A 23,276-nucleotide genomic window follows, 5' to 3' on the forward strand; every position below is an offset into this window, starting at 1 on the left:
AACTGACACTGCAGAAATACAAAGGATCATGAGAGATTACTACAAGTAACTATATGCCAATAAAATGGACAACCTGGAAGAAATTGACACATTCTTAGAAAACCACAACCTTCCGAGACTGAACAAGGAAGAAACAGAAAATATAAACAGACCAATCACAAGCACTGAAATTGAAACTGTGATTTAAAATCTTCCAACAAACAAAAGCCCAGGAGCAGATGGCTTCACAGGTGAATTCTATCAAACACTTACGGAAGAGCTAACACCTCTCCTTCTCAAACTCTTCCAAAATATAGCAGAGGGAGGACCACTCCCAAATTCATTCTACAAGGCCACCATCACCCTGCTAACAAAACCAGACAAAGATGTCACATAAAAGAAAACTATAGAAGAAACTTAAAAGCTTTTGCACAGCAAAGGAAACCATAAACAAGATGAAAAGACAACCCTCAGAATGGGAGAAAATATTTGCAAACCGAAGCAACTGACAAAGGATTAATCTCCAAAATATACAAGCAACTCACGCAGCTCAGTATCAAAAAAACAAACAACCCAATCCAAAAACAGGTAGAAGATCTAAATAGACATTTCTTCAAAGAATATATACAGTCTGCTAACAAACACATGAAAGGATGCTCAACATCACTAATCATTAGAGAAATGCAAATCAAAACTACAATGAGGTATCACCTCACACCAGTCAGAATGGCCATCATCAAAAAATCTACAAACAATAAATGCTGAAGGCACATATATACAATGGAATATTACTCAGCCATAAAAAGAAACAAAACTGAGTTATTTGTAGTGAGGTGGATGGACCAAGAGTCTGTCGTACAGAGTGAAGTAAGTCAGAAAGAGAAAAACAAATACCGTATGCTAACACATACATATGGAATCTAAAAAAAAAAATGGTTCTGATGAACATAAGGGCAGGAAAGGAATAAAGACACAGACCTAGAGAATGGACTTGAGGACATGGGGAGGGGGAAGCGTAAGCTGGAACGAAGTGAGAGAGTAGCATTGACATATATACACTACCAAATGTAAAACAGATAGCTAGTGGGAAGCAGCTGCATTGCACAGAGAGATCAGGTCAGTGCTCTGTGACCACCTAGAGGGGTTGGTGCCAAGGGTGGGAGGGAGACACAAGAGGGAGGGGATATGGGGATATATGTATACTTACAGGTGATTCACTTTGTTATGTAGCAGAAACTAACACAACATTGTAAAGCAATTATACTCCAATAAAGATGTTAAAGTAAATAAATGAATGAAAACAACTGGAAATTTAGCAATATCATATGAATATCAGAAAATTAATAAATAAAGAATAAGGACTTTCGTAGAAAAAAAAGAATGAGGAAGAAAACAAATTGATGAGATATTGAGGTAGAACTGACAAGAACTCACAAATGACTGGTTGTGGGAGTGAGGAAAAGGTAAAAAGCTCAACACATTGCCACCAGAGAGACCTAGCTATCAAACTTTTTTTATTTTTTGAAATTTTTATTGGAGTATGGTTGATTTACAGTGTTGTGTTAGTTTCAGGTGTACAGCAAAGTGAATCAGTTATACATATACATACATCCACTCTTTTTTTTTTTTTAAAGATTCTTTTCCCATATAGGCCATTACAGAGTATTGAGTAGAGTTCCCCAAGCACTTCTGTAATTCAAAATCTAATCAACCCTGACAGAGGAAAAAAGGTGCAGAATTTCATTTCCAGTCACCCTCATTCAACAACATATGTATCATTGTTGCAGGGGTAACAAAACATTGTATAGCTGTCAACCAAATATTTAACCTGTTTAAAGAAAGCTTTGTGAAGTCTTTCATGTTAAAAAAAAAGACTCCGGGGCTTCCCTGGTGGCGCAGTGGTTGCAAGTCCGGCTGCCGATGCAGGGGACACGGGTTCGTGCCCTGGTCCAGGAGGATCCCACATGCCGCGGAGCGGCTGGGCCCGTGAGCCATGGCCGCTGAGCCTGCACGTCCGGAGCCTGTGCTCCGCAACGGGAGGGGCCACAACAGTGAGAGGCCCGCGTACCATTAAAAAAAAAAAAAAAAGAAGATTCTGGGATCTCTATTTCAACAAAGGAATAAAATACTAAATTGACGTTTAATTTTACACATGCATGGTATTCATTTGGTCCAAAGACGATTCTGACTCAACAGAAAAAAAAAATGTTTACTGAATTTGCAATTCGTTAATTAAAAACAAAAATTAAATCGTTGTTGACCAGCTTACCACATGATAGGATTAAATTTCAGACTAATCTTAAGAAGAAAATTTTCAGGCACAACTTCAATATGCCGTTTATTAATAAACGGCACTAACTAAACAGACACACTGGCCTTTATACATACTTAAGGCTGCAGAATCCTATACAGTTCTATGTGCTTTAGTGTATAAATGACTTTTAATTTACATTTAAAATTTCAACCCGAAATTCAAAGGATAAAATACAGTATATTCCATTATTTGACGTTTTGGTCAAATTTGTTAAAGAATGAAATCAAAATTAAAATCCTAAAAGTGTCTTTTTTATTCTAACTAATAAGTGAAATAATACATGAAAATTTTTACCTGTAATGCAGTCACTATAGTTAGAAATACATATCAAACTTAATATGTGAAATTTTATTTTAGACAGATTGCCATTTAAACTAACGTGATCACTGTCCTTCTGTCATCCACCAATTCTAATGACACTAGGCTAGAGGTTCAGTGGAGTCTGAGGCTGAAATTATCAGGAGAGAAGATGGAGAGGAGAAGTGGGATACAGAAATCTGTCAGTAGAATCATCCAAGTAAGGCAGAGAAAGCATAGAAACCAGGAAGTGGAGTCAAGGTCAGAATCATGCAGGAGCTGAGGAACACACCAGATTGGACCTCTCAAATTTTTGATCTTGGGACCCCTTTACACTCTTGAAAATTACTGAGAGTATCAAAGAGCTTTTATTTATGTTGGTTATATCCATTGACATTTACCATCTTAAATATTAAATGGAGAAACTTCCAAAATATTTATTAATTCATTTAAGAATAGCGATAAGCTCATTACGTTAACATAAATAACCTATTTATGAAAAATAACAATATTTTCCAAAAATAAAAAACTTAGCAAGAAGAGTATCATTGTTTTACATTTCTGCAAATCTCCTTAAAGTCTGGCTTATTAGAAGACACCTAGATTCTCATATTCCTTTCTGCATTCAACCTGTTTCTATATCAGATCTTATGAAGCCTCTGTACACCCATGAGAATAGAGAGTTCAAAAGGCAAATAATGTCTCTGAATTATTATGAAAATTATGAAAAGGTTTAACGTCACAGACTTCCTTAATAGGGTCTTGAGGACCCCCAGGGGTCCTCACTTGAAGGGTTCCAGGACCACACTTTGAAAATGATATTACACAAACGTATTTTAAAAGATGGCAAATGAAGGTGATTTGCAGAGCAGCATAAAAACAAAACCCATAAACAAAGTGGTTTAGCTTCTAAGTCTATGAAATCTGGGCTTCAACAGAATTAGAATCATGATGGAGCCAAGCCTGTAGCGACAATTAACCATTATCCTATTTCTGAAAGTAAATATAGAATCAACTCTATAGGCTTTCCTGCAGGTAATCAGGGAACTGTAAAGCAGGAAAAATTGCTTTTGCATGTATAAAACAGATTGTACTGACAAGTCAATAGTAAAATCTACTGAATAATTACATAATTGAGATTAGGTCATGGCTCTACTTCATTACAATAATTATGGTAAGATGTTAGAAAGCATTACTTAGGGACAGCTCTCTTTCCTGAAGAGCTATAAAAATAAGTGGATATCTACATATTTAGAAAAGTATAAAAAATATTCCTTCTGGAGACAGCATGAACCAAAAGCCTTTTAGAATCTCCTCCAGACTTAAGAGTCCTTGAGTATTTTTATCCCATTGAGATGGTCTCTGACACATCTGACATTTCCCCCTTTACACACTTTTCTACTTCATGTACAATAATTGCTGTAAACCTCTCCATTTAGAGTTCTTCTTTGTTTTTCCCCTTAATCCTTCTGTTTTCAGTGTTTTGGTTCCAATTCCAGCCCACACACTTACTCCTGTTTCATTCACTGTTCCCTATACTTCTCCATACACCTATGTCAGTTTACATTTTGAAATACAAAAATATAATTAAATGTTACACATTCTTGTGCATTATAAAGACAATAGCAACTCAAACTATGAATAAGCAGAAAGAGGGGAAAAATACAATGACTTCAAGTCAAAAAAAAATTTAAATAGACACTTGCACATTACTTTGCCAGCAAAAGCATTTAAGTTATTTCAATACTTTATGTTCTCCTTGTATCACCAACCACCCACTTGTTCTCTCTCAATCTATAAACCCTGGGGAGGGAAAAACAATGATAAATCGAAATGTGTCCTGGGTGAACAGACATAAATGACTTGGTAAAGATACCCCCAAAATAAGAAGGTGGTAAATAAGGCTTTTTCTCTTAGGGAAAAAAAAAAATCAAGGAATAGAGTTTAACTCTTGTATAACACAGTCAGTTAAAGCTCTCTAAATCAGCCAAGGGCTGTAGCTAAGCAACGTGATTCTTCACTGTGCTCAAAAGGGGGCTGCCAAGCATCAGTAGCCTCATTTCTCACTGAAAGCTTTGACAAGCTTCCACCATATTTTATATAATTGTAGCAGAGGGAGTGCCAGATTAGATCTGATTTGCTGTCATAATGGGATTTTTTTCCCACATAAGCTAATGATGCAAAGCTATATTTAACCCCTAAAAAAGTCACCCTCAGGCACTCACTGTATATTCTGATTGCCTCTCATATCTAGAATTGGACAAGTAGCAATTTTTCTGCTACTGAAAATGACAAAAGCAATGGTTTAATAGGTAGAGGTTTCTTTTCCCTGATTGACTCCATTATAAATTTAGCTACATACTCCAAATCTGTTCACTAACTTCATATTTCATCAGATGTTCTCTCGCCACATTGAACAGATCAAGAAATCTAGTACTTTGAGTTCCTATCCATCGTCGTGTGTAGGTCAAACTCCTTGCCCCAGCCTAACCCTAGCCTAGCTGCATATGCTGGATATGCATGTGCATATGCCCACCTTTAAGCTCAGCCCCATTCTAACCCCTGATCATAGAGAAGTTTGGGAGTATTTTAGGTGTTTATCTTCAGCAATAGTTAGAGTCTAAAATGTATTTATATATATATATTTTTTAATTTATTTATTTATGGCTGTGTTGGGTCTTCGTTTCTGTGTGAGGGCTTTCTCTAGTTGCGGGGAGCGGGGGCCACTCTTCATCGCGGTGCGCGGGACTCTCACTATCGTGGCCTCTCTTGTTGCAGAGCACAGGCTCCAGACGCGCAGGCTCAGTAGTTGTGGCCCATGGGCCCAGTTGCTCCGCAACACGTGGGATCTTCCCAGACCAGGGCTCGAACCTGTGTCCGCTGCATTGGCAGGCAGATTCTCAACCACTGCGCCACCAGGGAAGCCCAATGTATTTATATATTATCATAAACACAGTAGATCCCCTTGGCATCCCTGTACCCAGTGAGTTGCAATCCTCCATATTCACCTTAGTTTTATTCCTACATTCTGATTTGTATTCTAACTCCCTGCAAGGAATAGGTCCCTTTCCTTAACACCTGCCCTCTTAACTGATGCCCAGACAATGTGTACAGCCCTCACCAACTTCTAAGGAGATGGATCTTACCCCTTGGGTTCAGTTTCAAACTGGACATTTCTACCATCCCAAATCACTGGCATGCATTGAAACAAGAGTACCACCACTGACAAGAAACTTCTGCCGCTGCCACTCACACATCTGTAAGATGGAAGCCCTTGTATATTGATCCTAAGCCAAATTTCTATGTGAGCTTGCCATACCCCCTTTGAAATCTGTTTCGGCCACCTGAGAGCTAGATCAGTTCTTCCTGACTGGTATACTCCTAATCAATTAGTTAAGTAAGATTCCAGCATGCCTCTTGGCTGAACTCACATGGGTAAAACCACAAGACTAACAGTATCAGCCCATGGGCCATTACCAGTCAGTGATTCTCTTTCCAAACAACCATATGTCACCCATAGTACCTTCCTATAGTTTAAATTCCTGAAATACCATTTACTAGAGTTATGACCTCAGTCAAGTTACTTAAACTTGTCTTAAAGTTTAAGAGAGTTACTTAAACTTAACACTCTAAGTCTTAATTTTCTCATCTAGATAATGGGAATAACAATAATATGTAACTCACACTATAATTAAGTACGCAATGGATACGTCTTGTTTTTTATTATGAAATAATTATTTTCTTAGAGATTGAAAAACAAACTTGTATCAAAGGGATACTTCACTTTTGGCGTCTTACAGACTTTTCAGGCTTGGGCTAAAGAAAACTTAATTACTAGCAAATATTATCAAAAGTGCCTTTACCTTCACTACTGGTAAGAGATCTTATGAATAAGATCTTGTTAGGGTTTTTTTAAAAAAACATTTTATGTAGCCCATAAAGTTGATAAAGTAGAAAGCTATAAATCAAGATTTAATAGATTTTTGTCTCAAATAGACAGATAATAGAGATATAGACATGAGACAGACAGACAGATCTAGAGAGTCTATTTACCTTAAATAGACAGGATGTGCTCCCCCTTTGTACATTCTAATGCAAATACTTCAAAGGTCCCAACATTAGATCAACAAGTTCAAGAAGGTTGGTGATACAATCCAGTGACATGGAATGTATACAAAGGAGTGTTATTCAAGAGCAGGTACCGAATATCATGACCTTGTCATAGTGGAAAAAATGGATTTATCTTCTACTCTAAGGTATCTGGTATCTGATTCCTTCATAAGCAAAAGAAGCAAATTAGAGAAAAAAATAATGATACTCCCCTATATTGCCTCCTTTCTGGCTCACATCACTCCAGATTCGCAACCTAAAGTCAACTAAACATGGTTTGGCTTTTCCTTCTCACTTCCGTCAGAACGTGTCAGTCGTCCAGAACCATCACCGAAGTGCTTAGTGAGTAAGTGGAAATCAAATCCCATAAGCTAGCTTGAATGAAGGCGCCAATGATGAAGCAGTTTGCTTTATCATTACCATAGAGCAAAAGAAGAAAATCTCAAGCTTTGCAGGCACAATCACACGCAGTGTGAGAATTCAAGGTATTGCCAATGCAAGGATAGTCAGAGCATTGCCTTTGGATGGAAACACCTTTCAGTTGTTCCCTTTACAGTTTGCTAGAAGTATAAAACCTTAGGGTTGCAAAGATACTTAAGAGGCACCTACTCCAACCATACAGCCAATGTTGCATGAAGTTTTTATAAGCCCTGCAAAATCCCCTCTCTCTTTCTCCCTTTCCCCCAACCACAAGATGGCAATAGCCACTGGCAAACCCTTGCTCTGTCGCTGGAAACATCTTTCTCTGAACAAGAGAGCCAGCTCTGAACAAGAATTTGAAAAAGGATAGATACATGTACATGTATAACTGAATCACTTTGCTGTACACCTGAAACTAACACAACACTGTTTATCAACTATACTCCAATATAAAATTAAAAGTTAAAAAAAAAATAAAATTAAAAAAGAGAGAGTCAGCTTTCCCTTAACTGACTTACTAGACACCCCAGTACAGTTATTTTGGAATACTGTTTCCTAACTCTAGTTTTGGAGCAAGTCCAGAATATCTAGTCCAAATAACTTTCAGGAGCACAATGAAAACTCTGAAAATATAATCAGTTTTCCATTAATTTTAGAAAGGACTATGTAACAAAATCAAACAAGTTAGGTCTTCACAAGTTCAAAATCAAATGGGGAGTCATACAGTAGTGGTATGGCCTCTTTTGGTTAAACCTAGTAAAATGATACTTGACTGAAACAGAAGATATTTAGCCTAAAAGAAAGACTTAGAAGCAGGCTGACAGCAGTCTTCAAATATCTGAGTGGCTGCTGTGAAGAAAAACAAAAAAGTTTAATTTTATTTTGAGCAATTCCAGTGGGAGAAATCAAAAGCAGTAACTCTATATTATTATAAGGAGGCCATCTACCCACAGAGCAGGTTGCCTCCATTAATTCAATATATGTACCAGGCACTGTGCTAGGCACCAGTGAACACCTGATCACTGCCCTACATCTTAGCAGAAGAGTGTGATTTCACATTAATCACATTTTGTATTGGTAATGAGAGAAAACAGAAGTTTTACTACAAACACAGTGGAAATTTAAATGTCTAGAAGATTACCAGTATTTACTTTTCTCCATTTACTGGAAGATTTTTTTACAGTTTTCAGTGTAGAATAATGGCATTAAAAATAGCTTGCAGGTTTATCATTACTTATTTTCAATTGAGTTAACACAGTAGATCATAAGAATGATTACGTAAGCCAAAATTCATTTCAAGTTTGTCCTTAAATGTCCCTTAGTGAATTTAAAGGCAATGTTACTGATTCACCCATATAAGGAAATTCAGGCATTTGAAAGGTTTCAATAATTTGTGTGGTTTGACTACACTATAAGCTAGGCCATATTCAAGAGCCCAGCTTGTCCACTAACTGTCCAGTGTCCAATGGTTCCATGTGGCTACTATATATTTCAAATCAGGTTAATGAGGCTAAGGACCTGAATTCTTAATTCTGTTTAATTTTAATTGATTTTCATTTCAGTAGCCATATGTAGCTTGTGGTTCTCATACTGAACAGCACAGTTCTAGAGATAGGTGAACGATAACATTTGTAATGCAGAACCTTTCTAGAGAAAAGAAGAGCAATGTTGAGATTTCAGCCACAAGATGAAAACTAATACGGTTTCTAAACAATTTCACTCAATCAGAAATTGAATTAAATAAAAGAGCTCTAGAAAAGTACTCTAAATCCCGCCAGAGCCAAATGATTAAGCTATGTTCTGTATATAAGAGGGCTTTCAAAAGAGAATGATTAATTCCTTCTGCTTTCTTTAGATTTTTGCATTAAATTTCTTTTCTTGTGTACTAAATTATATTCTTTCCTATATTTTAACTTTTTAAAAATATTTCTTTAGAGATTCATTGAGTTACATCTAATGAAGTAGTAAGGAATTACATGTAGACTCTCATTCAGTGCATTCAATAGAAAAGAAGAGATATCCAAAAATTGTCTTATCGCTATATAAAACCACTGGCTGAGCTGACAACAAAACCATTCCCGTGATTCTGGATAGAACAGTGAGTCTGATAACCTCAAGAAGTGGTCTCCAAAGCAGAGGACACATGTGGGAAAAAAATACTAAAAGTTCTATTTATATTTAACTTTTTAAATAAAAAAATAAGAAATAAATTTAGCTTTAGTAATATTTAAGACTTGGATTAACATTAATGCCTTCACTCAATCCACATTTCATATGACCATAATACTGATAAGGCACCTGAGGTCAAACTGGGAGTTTTAAGACAGAAATATTGACAGTGGTTACTTGGTTCCTATATTTGCTTTCACATTTCAATGTATTATCTCTTATATTTATGACCATCTACATGGATTTACAGAGTATATTATTTTAAATTGTAAAATATTTACAACTCTTCATAATAAGATGGTGTGTGACCTGGAAAACCTTTTCCCAAAGATTTTCTGATTATCAGAGTGAACTACTTGCTTCTAAACTCGAAGTTATGCATTGCTGTTTACAAAAAAGGCAAATTTTCTAAATTTGCTGACCTGCTGTATGACAAGTGGATGTCAGTAGTGTCTACATAGCAGGTTTTTTTGTTTTAATATATAAGCTCTTCCTTCAAAGTAAATGTGACACTTCAATAATCCATGTGAAAGCCTTGTGAAGTGAGCATGTTGAAAATGGATATTTGGAAATATTTTCAGTGTTATGTGGGTTTTGTTGCCAAGAACTATAAATACTCACATAGCCATACAGTTTAAACTTGGAAACAAACCTTCCTAATCTGTTTGAAAATATTCCCCATGGAAGTCTGAGTGGATTTTTAACCTATTCTTTTAAAATATTAAAATGCCCAGCTTTCCGATTAGTAGGAACCAGCTGACTTCAGGTAAGATGAAAAACTGCCAGCTGTTATTTCTGAAAAAAACCTTGGCAAAATTGGTAGATGGAACTGAGAAATGAACACTGTTATTTAGAAAATATAGTCAACAATTAACTTCTTCAGGTGGGATTGACATATCCTTGTGAGGCATATTTTCAACTATGACAGACATTTAAACTAAATATAAAAATAAACTGAACTTAGAGACTTCTGAATCATTGCATTACTAAGTATTAAACTAAGATTTTGTTAGTTTGTTTGTTGGTTTTTAATTTTTATTGCAGTATAGTTGCTTTACAATGTTGTTAAGTTTCTGCTGTACAGCAAAGTGAACCAGCTGTACATATACATATATCCCCTCGTTTTTTGGATTTCCTTCCCATTTAGGTGACCACAGAGCACTGAGCAGCGCTCCCTGTGCTCTACAGCAGGTTCTCATTAGTTATCTATTTTATACATAGTATCAATAGTGTATATGTGTCAATCCCCATCTCCCAATTCATCCCACCCCCCGCCTTTCCCCCTTGGTATCCATACATTTGTTCTCTACATCTGTGTCTCTATTTCTGCTTTGTAAATCGTCTATTTACAAAGATCATCTATACCAATTATTTCAGATTCCACATATATGCGTTAATATACGATATTTGTTTTTCTCTTTCCGACTTACTTCACTCTGTATGACAGTCTCTAGATCCATCCACATCTCTGCAAATGACTAAGATTTTTTTAAATGATGAAGCATAATCAATCATAACACTGTCAATGAAAATTTTTCAAAAACTGTAAATCAGTCAATTACATTGCTCTCATTAAAGATATATTTATTTTTATAAAATATAATCTACATTAAAACTGTATTTCATATTTATCTCAACCCAATTAAGTTTTCTGATTTATAATATACAGACTATATAACAAAAGATGCATATACTTCATAGCATAAAAAATAGACAAATACCATTGGTGAATGCTTAAAGCATTTTTACTAATAGAATATAATCAAAAAGTTTCAAGGCCACTGTCCTAATGTTTCCTACTTTAAATAGTGATTTTAAAAACTCTTCCAATAGAAACAAAGCAAAAGAAAACCTTTAAAACAGCAATATCGGGCTTCCCTGGCGGCACAGTGGTTGAGAGTCCGCCTGCCAATGCAGGCGACACGGGTTCGTGCCCCGGTCCGTGAAGATCCCACATGCCGCGGAGCGGCTGGGCCCAGGAGCCACGGCCGCTGAGCCTGCGCGTCCGGAGCCTGTGCTCCGCAACGGGAGAGGCCACAACAGTGAGAGGCCCGTGTACCGCAAAAAAACAAAACAAAACAAAACAAAAAACCAGCAATATCAATTTATTTGAATGTTTTTAATAAACTATTCTGTAGAAGAAGATTTTGTGTACTCAAAGCAAACAATGATATGAAATAGGTCAAGAATTATTTAAACGGATACTGAAAACATGATCAAGTCCAGGTAGCAGTAATCTGAATCAGTCATAAGAACAGCTAGAATAATCCTGCAATCCAGTTCAGGGTGTCGACTCATATCTCAATTTACCATGCCCTTCAAAAAATACTTATTGGCCTCCTAGACTCGACAACAACCCAAACTTGCTGAGAATTTATTCTCCTCACAAACCATCCCATGCCTTTCTAAAATGCTCCTGAGGCTTCTCTCATTGGTTACATACCACTTATCTGTTTCCAACATCAGACTCACTATACTAGTTTAAGATACCTTGGAGGCTGAAAAGCCAACACACTGGAAAAAAATTTTTTAAGTGAAAAGTTTGCCTCAATTATAACTTTGAAATTTGTAACTCCCTGTGGTATTTACAAGAGAAGAATGTTAAATACTGGCAAAATAAAACCCAGTAAACACGATGAGGGTCTCTGTTTCTAGTGATGTGGATTTTCATCGACAGGCCCTTACACCCTGCCAATACGAATCGTGGTAGATACGTCCCAAAACAAGCTGTTTTACACAATGATCCTTGTGGTCTGTGACAGAAAATCTGTGACAAGGAACAAAGGCGAGCCAGTGCAGATGAAAAACGCCCTGAACAAGAGCTTTTCTTTGTTTCCCAAGCAATAAAAACATCAGGAGAAGCCAGTTCCTAGTCTCCAATTCACATCACTACAGGAAAGGACTGAAAGACCACTGCTGGTCCCGAGTCTGAGGATGTGGTATGGACTGGCAGCAGGTACCTAGAGTGACCAGCACCAACTCCAGAACCTTAGAGAAGTTCCAGGCCAGCCCTGTGTCAATCAGACTACCCACCAAGGGCCTCAGGGGCCCAGCCTAGGACACCAAGATCTCAACTCCCAACCCTAGGACCTGGGCAAGTAAAGGGGTCAAGGGATCCAGAGTTTTCAAAACATGCATTTTGTAGATTCAGTGTTTGTTGATGTTATTTTTTGATCATTGAACCTCTTTGTACAACATTTTCAAATGAGATTCATTGAACTGTTGGTTGTCTTACAGGGTATGTTTTTCTGTTTTTTTCCTATAGGGAACTGAATAAATGCAATGCTCCCATATATAAAGCCAAAAGTTACACATTCACCCTAATCTTTGTTTACCAGAATAGAGGATAATATTTTATCTTGAAATAACAGCTTTATTTGAAAGCTTTAAAAAGACACAACCCTCAGAAAATTGATAATCCTCATGCAATGAAAATAAATCAATCTTCCAAAAGGCCACCCAATAAGACCATCTAGTCAAATACATAGATGTGCTATATGGAAAAAAAACTACAACAAGATAATTAGAGGCAAGCAGCAACTGTAACAGACTGATAAAAAAATATCTCCTTGTTTCTGGACAGACTGTTAATTGAACCACCCAGGAGCACCACCGAAACAAGGCCACACAGAAATGAGCACGTACAGATCAATATCCACAATATGACACCCGTGAAGAAAAAATCCCACTCTGGCTAAAAGACAAAGCTTTGTAGCTATACGCCATTGGCACGGAGATAATAATCAGGCTAAAGATATCTACCAAATCAGTGACTGAAATTCATATCTTTAGAAATGCCAGAACCATCCAAAGGGAAGTGGGAACTCACAAAAGTTCAAAACCATAAGAACCAACAGTGAAGGGAGATGAAAAGAGGATCCTAACCTCTGTGACTTGACAAGACAGAAACATTTCACTGACATGATTGGGTCCCAATATGGGAGCAGGGAGTGAAGGAAGGGAGGGCGGTGCAGAGCGTTGGCTACGTGGAGGCGTACGGGGATGTGGGAGTGGGGATGTGTGGGGTACGGAGGAAGAGGGGTCATGGAAACCTGGTGGGGACGTGCAGTGGGCTTAGAGGGGTGTGGGGGGCTTGGGGGGGTTCATCGGGGGTGGGAGGATTGAGGGGTATTGTGGTGGGAAGCACGGAGGGCCGGTGGGGGTGTGCGTGGAACGCAGGGGGATGTGGGGAACTGTGGAGGATTACTTGGGTAGTGGCGGGCTGCGGGAGTGTGTGGCAAAATTCAGACTGAACGTGTAGATTACTACATTTATGGGAATATTCCCTAGTTTCAATAAATCAAGCTGACTTTCCTCATAAATTCATGGAAAGTTGAGACAGCCCAAGTACTTGAGGTCAGGAGCTTTATTGTACATTTGTTTCAGAGCATTTTGGGACCTCAGAGATAGATTACTAAAAATGAAAGGAGGATGTCATCACATGTCATCTCTGAAACTACAAAAGACAAGTGACACTAACTTGAAAAGATACACGCACCCCAATGCTCACAGCAGCATTATTTACAATTGCCAAGATATGGAAGCAACCTAAGTGTCCATCAACAGATGAATGACCTCATAAATTCATGGAAAGTTGAGACAGCCCAAGTACTTGAGGTCAGGAGCTTTATTGTACATTTGTTTCAGAGCATTTTGGGACCTCAGAGATAGATTACTAAAAATGAAAGGAGGATGTCATCACATGTCATCTCTGAAACTACAAAAGACAAGTGACACTAACTTGAAAAGATACACGCACCCCAATGCTCACAGCAGCATTATTTACAATTGCCAAGATATGGAAGCAACCTAAGTGTCCATCAACAGATGAATGAATAAAGAAGGTGTGGTGTGTATGTGTGTGTGTATGTGTGTGTATACACACATACACACACACACAATGTAATACTACATAGCCATAAAAAGAATGAAATGTTGCCATTTGCAGCAACATGTTTGAACCTGGAGGGCATTATGCTAAGTGTAATAAGTCAGCCAGGGAAAGACAAATACTACCTGATATCATTTACATATGGAATCTAAAAAATACAACAAACTAGTGAATATAATAAAAAAGAAGCAGACTCACAGATATAGAGAACAAACTAGTGGTTACCAGTGGAGAGAGGGAATGGGGAGAGGGGTAATATAGGGGTAGTGGGGAAAAAAGGGTTATTATGGGATTATATGAAATCAGCTGTGTGAAACTTGAAAACTGTAAAGCACTACAGAATTTAAAGAATCTTTCATTCAATAAAAAAAATAATTAAAATAAAAAAGACAAGTGACAGCCTTATTTCCAGAAGTATGATCTCTCTGCCTGTCCCTTAACAACCGGGGTTCCATGAAATCAAGTATGGATAGGAATTGCAAATTGGAAAAAACACACCAAATACACACATTTCTGTTTCAGTCTCCTGTGTATAGTTTTCCCCCTTTTTTCAAAATCTCCTAGCCATACTTCCTCTACTGCTTTTCTAGCAGATGGCAGGGTGTCTGAATGAGTAACATCAATGTTTCAACAAGCATCATACTCCATAAAAATGTGCATAATTTGGTTGACCCCTCTTGGGACTGGTTTCTCACTTCAGGGCTATTTTATTTCCAGCCCATTTTGAACAACAGGGTCAGCCTTTGACTAAAGCCAAACTTCAGACGTAATTTTCGTTTCAGCCTTCTCTTAGTCCCCAAATGAACAGTTACTCTGCACAAATTTCATTTTCTACTCCTCTTTCAGTTCATTTGGCCACATTCAAACGGGCATAGGAGATTTTTTTCCCAGTAAAATGCCTCTTGTTCATCTACCCACACAAATACAATATAGTCAAAAGTATTATATTTCTGAGCTTCTGATTTCAGAGAACTCTGTCTCCACGTTCTTACCTCTGAATTGTTAAGGTGACACCTGTGAGTCCCTGAAAACCAGCCATCACTTGAACACTGGTCAATGTCCACCTTCTGAAGATTTATGTCAACTTTCATGACACCCCTTAAAACAGAGAAAGATAAAAAGAACAAATTAATTTGAGCCTTTACAACATCTAACTCTGTATTCTACCCTAGAAATCAGCCAAATCAGCATAAAGAATGCACTAAAATTCTTCAAATTGCCCACTCATACTCATCTAAAGTGTACCGAGTGTAGATAGAGACAGAGTAGAACAGAATCATAAAGTATTAGTTTTATGTAAGTCCGAAAGCAGGGACTCTGAATTGTTCACTGTTTCAGCTCCCTGGATAATGCCTGGCACACAGTAGGTGTTCAATAAATATTTGCTGATTGACTGAACTCCAGACAGTATTACTCTGGACATGGTAGCAAAGTCGACTCTGAAATAACACCTGCTCCCAGTACCCCTTCTATTAAAGCAAATTTTTTAAAAAGCCCTTATTTCTTTCTACTCCTATTTCCCAGTGCAGGGCCTGGGATGGGAAGGTTGGGGCAAGGGGGCAGGGGAATGAATGAGTTAAGAGGGGAAGACAGTATCAGAAAATAAGCGTCTCTTTCCTCTGATCTTCTATCACAATGACTTTAAGTAGTTCTTTAGGTCTTCCAGCGTTCCACACCGAACAGATATGCACCATCCACAGAAGTGCCATTTAGTGTTTACTCTTTTAAATCTAGAAATAAAAACACTGCATTTCACTTACCCATTTGAGAGAGGTCACTAAGAAAGAGAACTCACAAATTCAGAGCCAAAAACAAAATGGCAAAGAAAGCTCCAACTTTACCTAAAATTCCTCCATATTTGCCAACCAATCTTCTTATATTTTCCTAAGATCACTCTCTTCTATTTTTCACCACCACTAGCACCCCTAGCACCAGCAGTAACAGACCTATCTGTCCTACACTGAACTATCGCACCTGGACTTACTTGAAATAAGTATTCTGGGGACCGGCCCTGAAGCCCAAAGCTCTACAATGACTTCTTTTCACCAGGTGGAGTAAAGCATAAACATCCCACTAAAACTCACTAAATGTAAAAACACATTTTCAAGGTCCCATGTCCCCAACTTAAACTATTTTCATTACGATATTATTAAATATGTACAAACATAAAGGTGGGCTCAAATTCCTTATATTATAGCTTTTCTAGCTACAAAACACACACACAAAATAGCGAAACAAATGAAAAACTATAAAGCCAACAATTTTTAAATTTAAAAAATTACTTTAAAAACACCAATGATTATGTTTTGCTGAACTAAATTACCTCTCAGAAAAGAAATATGGTACCAACTGCTAGTTCAGCAAGCCTGTTTTACCACATGTTATGACTCATTTTTCTCATCTCTTTTCTCCTTTTAAACTACTGTGAAAGCTTCTGACAGAGTGGCTTAATGTCATTTGGGCTTCATCTAGAGTGAATAAATCATTTACTTTATAAGGCTGCCTCTGTTCTTATTAACCTGTGACAAAGTATGTACTACGTTACCTAGTGCTAACATGCTCAAAAGAGACACAAAAACAAACAGGCACACAAAAACCTCCCATCAGCATTTGGTTATCCAGACAACCCAGAATATGTGTAAGTTCATTTTTCAGAGGATCACTGAAAGGAAGACCCAAAAATTTATCATAAAAACCTTATAAATCCTTCAGAGAAATAGCCCCAGTTTGCAAAATACTACTATTGTGGACCACAATTCCATAAAACAAATACTATTCATGTGATAATTAACTGAATTCCCAAGTGACCTAATGCCTTAACCCAGTTAGCTCCTTTGCTCTTTCAACAAATATTTATTGTCTGGTATGTGCATATCAATATAAGAGATGCCATGGAGATGAACCACATAGGTCCCGCCCAAGGAACCCCAAAGGTTTAAGATGCCTTAAAAAGTATCAGAATATTTCATGGAGAACAGATGCTAAATTCTGAGGAATGTGGAAAGTTATCACTTGGGGTAGAACAGGTATTCCATAAACATTGGTTGACTTGCTGTCTTCACCAACCAGGACTTCCCATAAAACTGTGTTCCATATAGGTCATGGCAATCAGGGCAAGCTCACTCTGGGCTCTACTTATGGTCTTTGGAAAATAACATATTCAGCTTTTCATTCATTCAATAAATTACTTATTGAGCACCTACTATGAGCCAAAATTGTTCTAGGTCTCTGAAATACATTAATAAGCAGGACAAAAACAGTTCCTGCCTTCATGGAGCTTAACTCTAGTGTGGGACAAACAAATAATAAACCAGGGCTATAATAAATAAGCAAATTACACTTCGTATTACAAACTAAAAAGTGCAATGGAGAAAACAGAAACAAAACAAAAAAACACCTTCAAGGAGGTAAGAAGGATGGCTGGGAGTAGAGGGAGGGTAGGTTAAACTTTTTTTAAAGGGTGGTCAGGATAAGCCTCACTGTAGTAAGATTTCTAAGTCAATGGTTCAAGGTATAAGCACAGCAGAATCGTATTCACACTCTTAAGTTACCAGCCATCCTCCTCAGCGACATAAAATTTCCCACTGGACTACCACTATCCACTACATTTTGGTATACTTTAACAGCTTATTAAGAATGTAAGTAGGAAACTAATAAAAATATGTATTTCTGTTTGTTCCACAATCGTTACTAATAATAAGGTCAAGTTTTCCTCCACTATCTTGCTACCCTTTAAAGCAAGATAATGGAAATCTCCAAATCCTCCAGAGCTGGCTCGGGGACACGGGTTAATTTGGGCTTCCAGGAGGATGCAATTACTCTGGTCCCTTGCCTGAGAAACCTAGCTTAAGAAATTGGTATCTTTTTTTTTTTTTTTGCGGTACACGGGCCTCTCACCGCTGTGGCCTCTCCCGTTGCGGAGCACAGGCTCCGGACGCGCAGGCCCAGCGGCCATGGCTCAAGGGCCCAACCGCTCCGCGGCATGTGGGATCCTCCCGGACCGGGGCACGAACCCGTGTCCTCTGCATCGGCAGCCAGACTCTCAACCACTGCGCCACCAGGGAAGCTCAAGAAATTGGTATCTTAATGGCTGAGAATTTCCCCCCTTAATTCCAGGTTCCTATACAGGAAACAAAAGGTCACCGCAGACTTGAAACTCAGCTCATAAAGCTCTCTGGGCTCAGAGGAAAACCGCCAAAGATGGGCTTCCCTGGTGGTGCAGTGGTTAAGAATCCACCTGCCAATGCAGGTGACACAGGTTCGAGCCCTGGGCCGGGAAGATACCACATGCCGCAGAGCAACTAAGCCCGTGCACCACAACTACTGAGCCTGTGCTCTAGAGCCCACGAGCCACAACTACTGAGCCCGCGTGCCACAACTACTTAAGCCCGTGCGCCTAGAGCCCGTGCTCCGCAACAGGAGACGCCACCGCAATGAGAGGCCCGCACACCACAACGAAGAGTAGCCCCCGCTCACTGCAACTAGAGAAAGCCCGCGCGCGGCAACGAAGACACAACACAGCCAAAAATTAAATAAATAAATAAAATTTTTTTTTTTTTTAAACCCACCAAATGTAATGAGCCGTGCGTTTGGCAGCTGGAAATCAGCACTGACTCCTCTTCATTAGCGCCTGGGCCTCTGTGCCTGGAGACCTACAAAGCCCTTGGGAAGGCGCCGTGACTTTCTGTGGCGGGGGTGGGGAAATGGAGACCTGGGGCATTAGGCGGAAAGAGAACTCTCTCTCGGTTTGGGAAAAGCATTCAGCCACAGCAACGCAAACACTCAAACGCCGACGCACACGCGCCGGCAGAACTTAGGCCCGCGAAGGCCCCCGCCGCGCCTGCGCCCTGTGCCTCGAGCCGCTCTGGGGCGGAAGTGCTGCTCCCACATCCGGTGAGCGGGCACTGCCGGGAAACTCTGAGGGCGTGGAAGCGGCTGACGTGTGGTGTCCTGAGGACTGGAAGACGAGGGCCAAAAAGAGCCTGGTAAGTGGCATCCAGAGAATGGAAAATATAGCAAATAACATCCCCCAAACGTTTGGGTGCTTAGCTGAGCCGCAGACTAGCATTTTCCTCCACTTCTCGTTCTGACTCCTGAAAGGCAGCGAAAGCCCCAAACAGGATTTATCCTCCAACCAAATTTGGAATTTCACTGACGTTCTCTTCCCGTGAATGGGCTTCCGTCCTTACAGTTATCTGGTAGATAACTTGTTTGTTCTGAAACTCACCCCCCAAATCAAAACAATTGCCAGGTTCCATAGATTCTACTCCCTGCGTGCACCTTGACCCTTCCTCTCCATTTCTGCTATTTCTGCCTGGTTCAGGTCTTCATCTCTCAGAGGGCTAAAAAATTTTTATAATAGTTTACTAACTTGGTCCTGTCTGGCATTGCTCCAGGTGAAGATCTCGGTTTGTAGGCCCTCACGTTTATACGGTTTAGGGTCCTTCTTTAAGAAACAAATACAAAACTATGAATATACATTTTTATCACAATATGACCTTTGGCCCTACATGCTTGTGTTACAAGTGCTGGTTGGGTAGTAAGATCATTACCAGAAGTCATTTCTATAGCAGAACTTAGCTAGAGACAGAAGTGACTACAGACTACTTTAACATGTATTACTAAATAATCGAGAACTTCCCATTAACCACTTTGCAGTAATGCCCACAGCCTAGGGAAAATGTAATGGAGGCAAGTTATAGTAGAAAGAGACTATGCAATTGTATCTTCCTTTTGCAAATTTTACGAGAAAACAACTGACCACAGAATTCGTTGTTAGTGCCTATTCCAGGGCTTTAGAAAATTCCCATGCAAGCAAGGGGGCCGTAGAGCTTAAGCATGAAACACTGCTGTCTGTTTAATCTTTGAAACTTGTAAATATGATCCTCATAATTCCCTGCTTAAAATCAATATTTCCCACTCTCCCGAAGAATGAAATCCAAGCTCCTTGCTATAACATTATATTCAGGCCCTTCCTACTTCTAACTTCTCCACCCACTCACTTGCATACATTCTTTGTTCCAGACAATTCAGAATTACATGTGGGGTCCTAAATAATTCATGCTATCTCAAAAAATCATTCTTTTATAGATACCTTTATATCTGAAGTTCCTTTGCCTCAGTTGTGCTTTACCTATCATAGCTCCTACCTGGCTCCTTTTTAAAGCCTTCTGTGAACTCCAAGTCTCATTTAGAAACTGCTTCTCTATCCTCCCCATAATACACTGTGCTTACCTTCTTCATATCATTAGCACCTTTTATTATAATATTGGATTTTTAATGATCAGTTTTTCTCACCAGACTAAAATTTCCATAGCCCATGTCTTTGTAATATTTTCCCTCAGCTCCTAAATCAGCGCCCACTCCCCCAAAATTAACCTTGAAAAACTGCAGATGCTAGAGAGATGTGAATAGTAGCTAAAATAACCATGACCAGAGAGAGAGAGAGAGCATGTGCACGTGCAAAAACCCAAGGAAACAGAAAACTATCATGGACTGCTATGGGTGAATGAATGGAAAGAAAAACTGGATATGTTGAAGGAACGTTTTGAAATTCTCCTTTTGTTTCTTCACCACGTTACCTTAGGCCATAATCTTCTTCATCACTACAGAAATTGACGGTAACAACCCATTAGTCAATTTTGATGGGAAATCAGGGCAGAAGTTCTGCCAAAATAAAGAGTTAATAAAAACAGATGTTGTTAGACCAGCTGCCATCAGTCATTTCCTCCAAACTATAGATAACCAGAACAGGACCTGGTGCCTAGCAGGGGGTTGCTTACATAACAGAAGCCTAAAACGTATGGCACTGGCTTTGGGCCCAGGCAGAGGCAGAAGCTAGAAGGGCCTCAAAGAAATGGTTAATAAAAGTGGGAATATGTTGGTGAGTCTTAAAGGACAGTGTAGAAATGATACTGGAGACAGAAGAAAAAGCAACCTTTGGTACATAATAGTTGGAAAGTTTGGCAACACTGTCACCTGTAAACCAATGAACTTGTGAATATGTCTAAGGAAGTTTCTAGGTAAAATGCAGTGAATACTACCTGGCTTTTTCTAGCTGACTGTGATAGAATACAAAGAGAAAAGCATGAACTAAAGAAAGAATTGCTTAGTCTTGTTTTTGGCTTTTTAAATTTTTTAATTGTGGTAAAATATATATAACAAAATTTACCATCTTAACCATTTTTAAATGTACAGTTTAGTAGTGTTAAGTACTTCATATTGTTATGCAATCGATCTCCAGACTTCTTTTCATCTTGCAAAACTACAACTCTATACCCATTAAACAGCAATTTCCCATCCTCCTCCTCTGCCCAGCCCCGATATTCTAACCACAATTCTAACTTCTGTGTCTAAGTATTTGACGGCATCTCATGAGTGGAATCATACAATACGTGTCTTTTTTGTGGCTGGCTTATTTCACTTTGTATAATGTCCTCAGGTTTCATCCATGTTGTAGCATGTGTCAGAATTTCCTTCCTTTTTAATGGAATAATATTGCATTGTATGTATATACTGTATTTTGTTTATTCATTCATTTGTTGATAGACACTGAGTTGCTTCCATCTTTTGGGTATTGTGAATAATGCTGTTGTGGAGTTGCTTAGTTTTGGGGTGAAATTTAGAGGAAATATTGAAGAGTCAGGATTTGGAAATAAAACTGTTGCACATCCCCTGTCTATTCTAGCAAAAGATTCTCAGAATATGAAATGGCTTCAGAGCAAAGAACCACCTCAGGGTGGGTCTGGAAAATCCTTTGTTAAGACTTAAGAAAGGTCTAAGGCAGTGTTTCATAGAGGCTCTCAGCTAGACTAAAGGACTTCTGATGGTCTTATGGGTATGCCTCATAGACCCTCCCTGTTAAACAATGGGGATTCTAAGATTCTCAAGGCTTTATTGCACAGTAACCACAGGACCCAAGATAGAAAACTTCCTGTCTTAAAGAGATTTGTAAATGTGACTTCTGTCTAATAGAATGAAATCCAGTAAGATTCATAAGGAAACCTACGTTTTTCAATGAATAGCATAGGTAGGAGCACTATCATCTTGAAGTAAAATGAAGAGAGATAATAGTGCAAAATTTTAAAAGGCACTTTCCCCACCCCCACCCTTCTCTGGGCAGGAAGCGGGCTGAGAAGGCCACTCAATTGCAAATTGAGTCAGTTTCTTAGGGAAAAGGAAGGGTAGCTCAGAGGACAGAATCAAGAGCCCAGAGGGTAAAGCCAGGACCTTCAGAAAATTTTCCAGGGAGCAGGACTGGTCCTAATCAAGAAATTGGCAATGTGTGTTGAAGTGAATTTCGGAATTGCCGTAGACTAGTAACTGCTATGTGTATCCTGTTCCCCTGCTTTTTCAACTGAAGTGTTCTTGTAATTGTCCTATCTCTTTACCACATGTGGATGTTTCAGGGATACTGGGGGCAGGGGACAGATAACGTGTCTTTACAGGTCTTTACATTCAGAGATACTATACTAACTATACACATAGCACTCATGCTCATCTGGGTCTCATTCAGTTGGCTAAGTCCTGACTTCAAGACAATATCACAGTGAGATAAGACTGTGGGGGTGGGAGACTTGAGAGGAGTAAGTGTCTTCTGCAGATAAGAAGCCCTACTACCCTATTACCCTGCTGGAAGTAAATGCAAGGTGCCAGGTGGAGTAAATGTGGAAAGAGAGTTTACTGAGCAGTGCCCATGCATCCCCCAGCCATTCCAAACTTCTCAGCCCAGTTGCCAGATATATGAATGAAGAAGCCACCTTAGAAGTGGGTCTTCCAGCCCCGGCCACACCACCTGACACTGCGTACACTAGAAACAAACCACTCAGCCAAGCCCTTCCCACATCTGTGATCCACAGAACTGTGAGAAAAATGCTTGTTTCATGCCCCTAGGTTTCTCAGTAATTTGTTATGCAGATAGGTAACTGGAACATCTAACCAATATAGACACTGTATATGTGGAAAAGGAACAGTGGATTTAGAGGATATAGCTACCAAGGGCATATATGCTGCCAAGGGCACATGTGTGTGCTTGTGTGTATGTGTGTATATTTATCAACAATTGACATAAGAAAGAAATAATTGTTGGAAATTCTG

At 38.9% G+C, this 23,276-nt stretch overlaps 1 protein-coding gene across 1 annotated transcript in view; it reads right to left on the reverse strand.

Moving 5' to 3' along the window:
- Positions 1-23,276, reverse strand: part of GPR158 (G protein-coupled receptor 158) — a 333,029-nt gene that overhangs the window by 281,731 nt on the left and 28,022 nt on the right. The window contains exon 2 of the mRNA XM_024129687.1: positions 15,173-15,278. Within this exon, the coding sequence (XP_023985455.1) occupies positions 15,173-15,278 (106 nt within the window). The remainder of the gene's footprint in view (positions 1-15,172; positions 15,279-23,276) is intronic.

The sequence above is a fragment of the Physeter macrocephalus genome, chromosome 11 (assembly GCF_002837175.3).
Source record: "Physeter macrocephalus isolate SW-GA chromosome 11, ASM283717v5, whole genome shotgun sequence".
NCBI lineage: Eukaryota > Metazoa > Chordata > Mammalia > Artiodactyla > Physeteridae > Physeter > Physeter macrocephalus.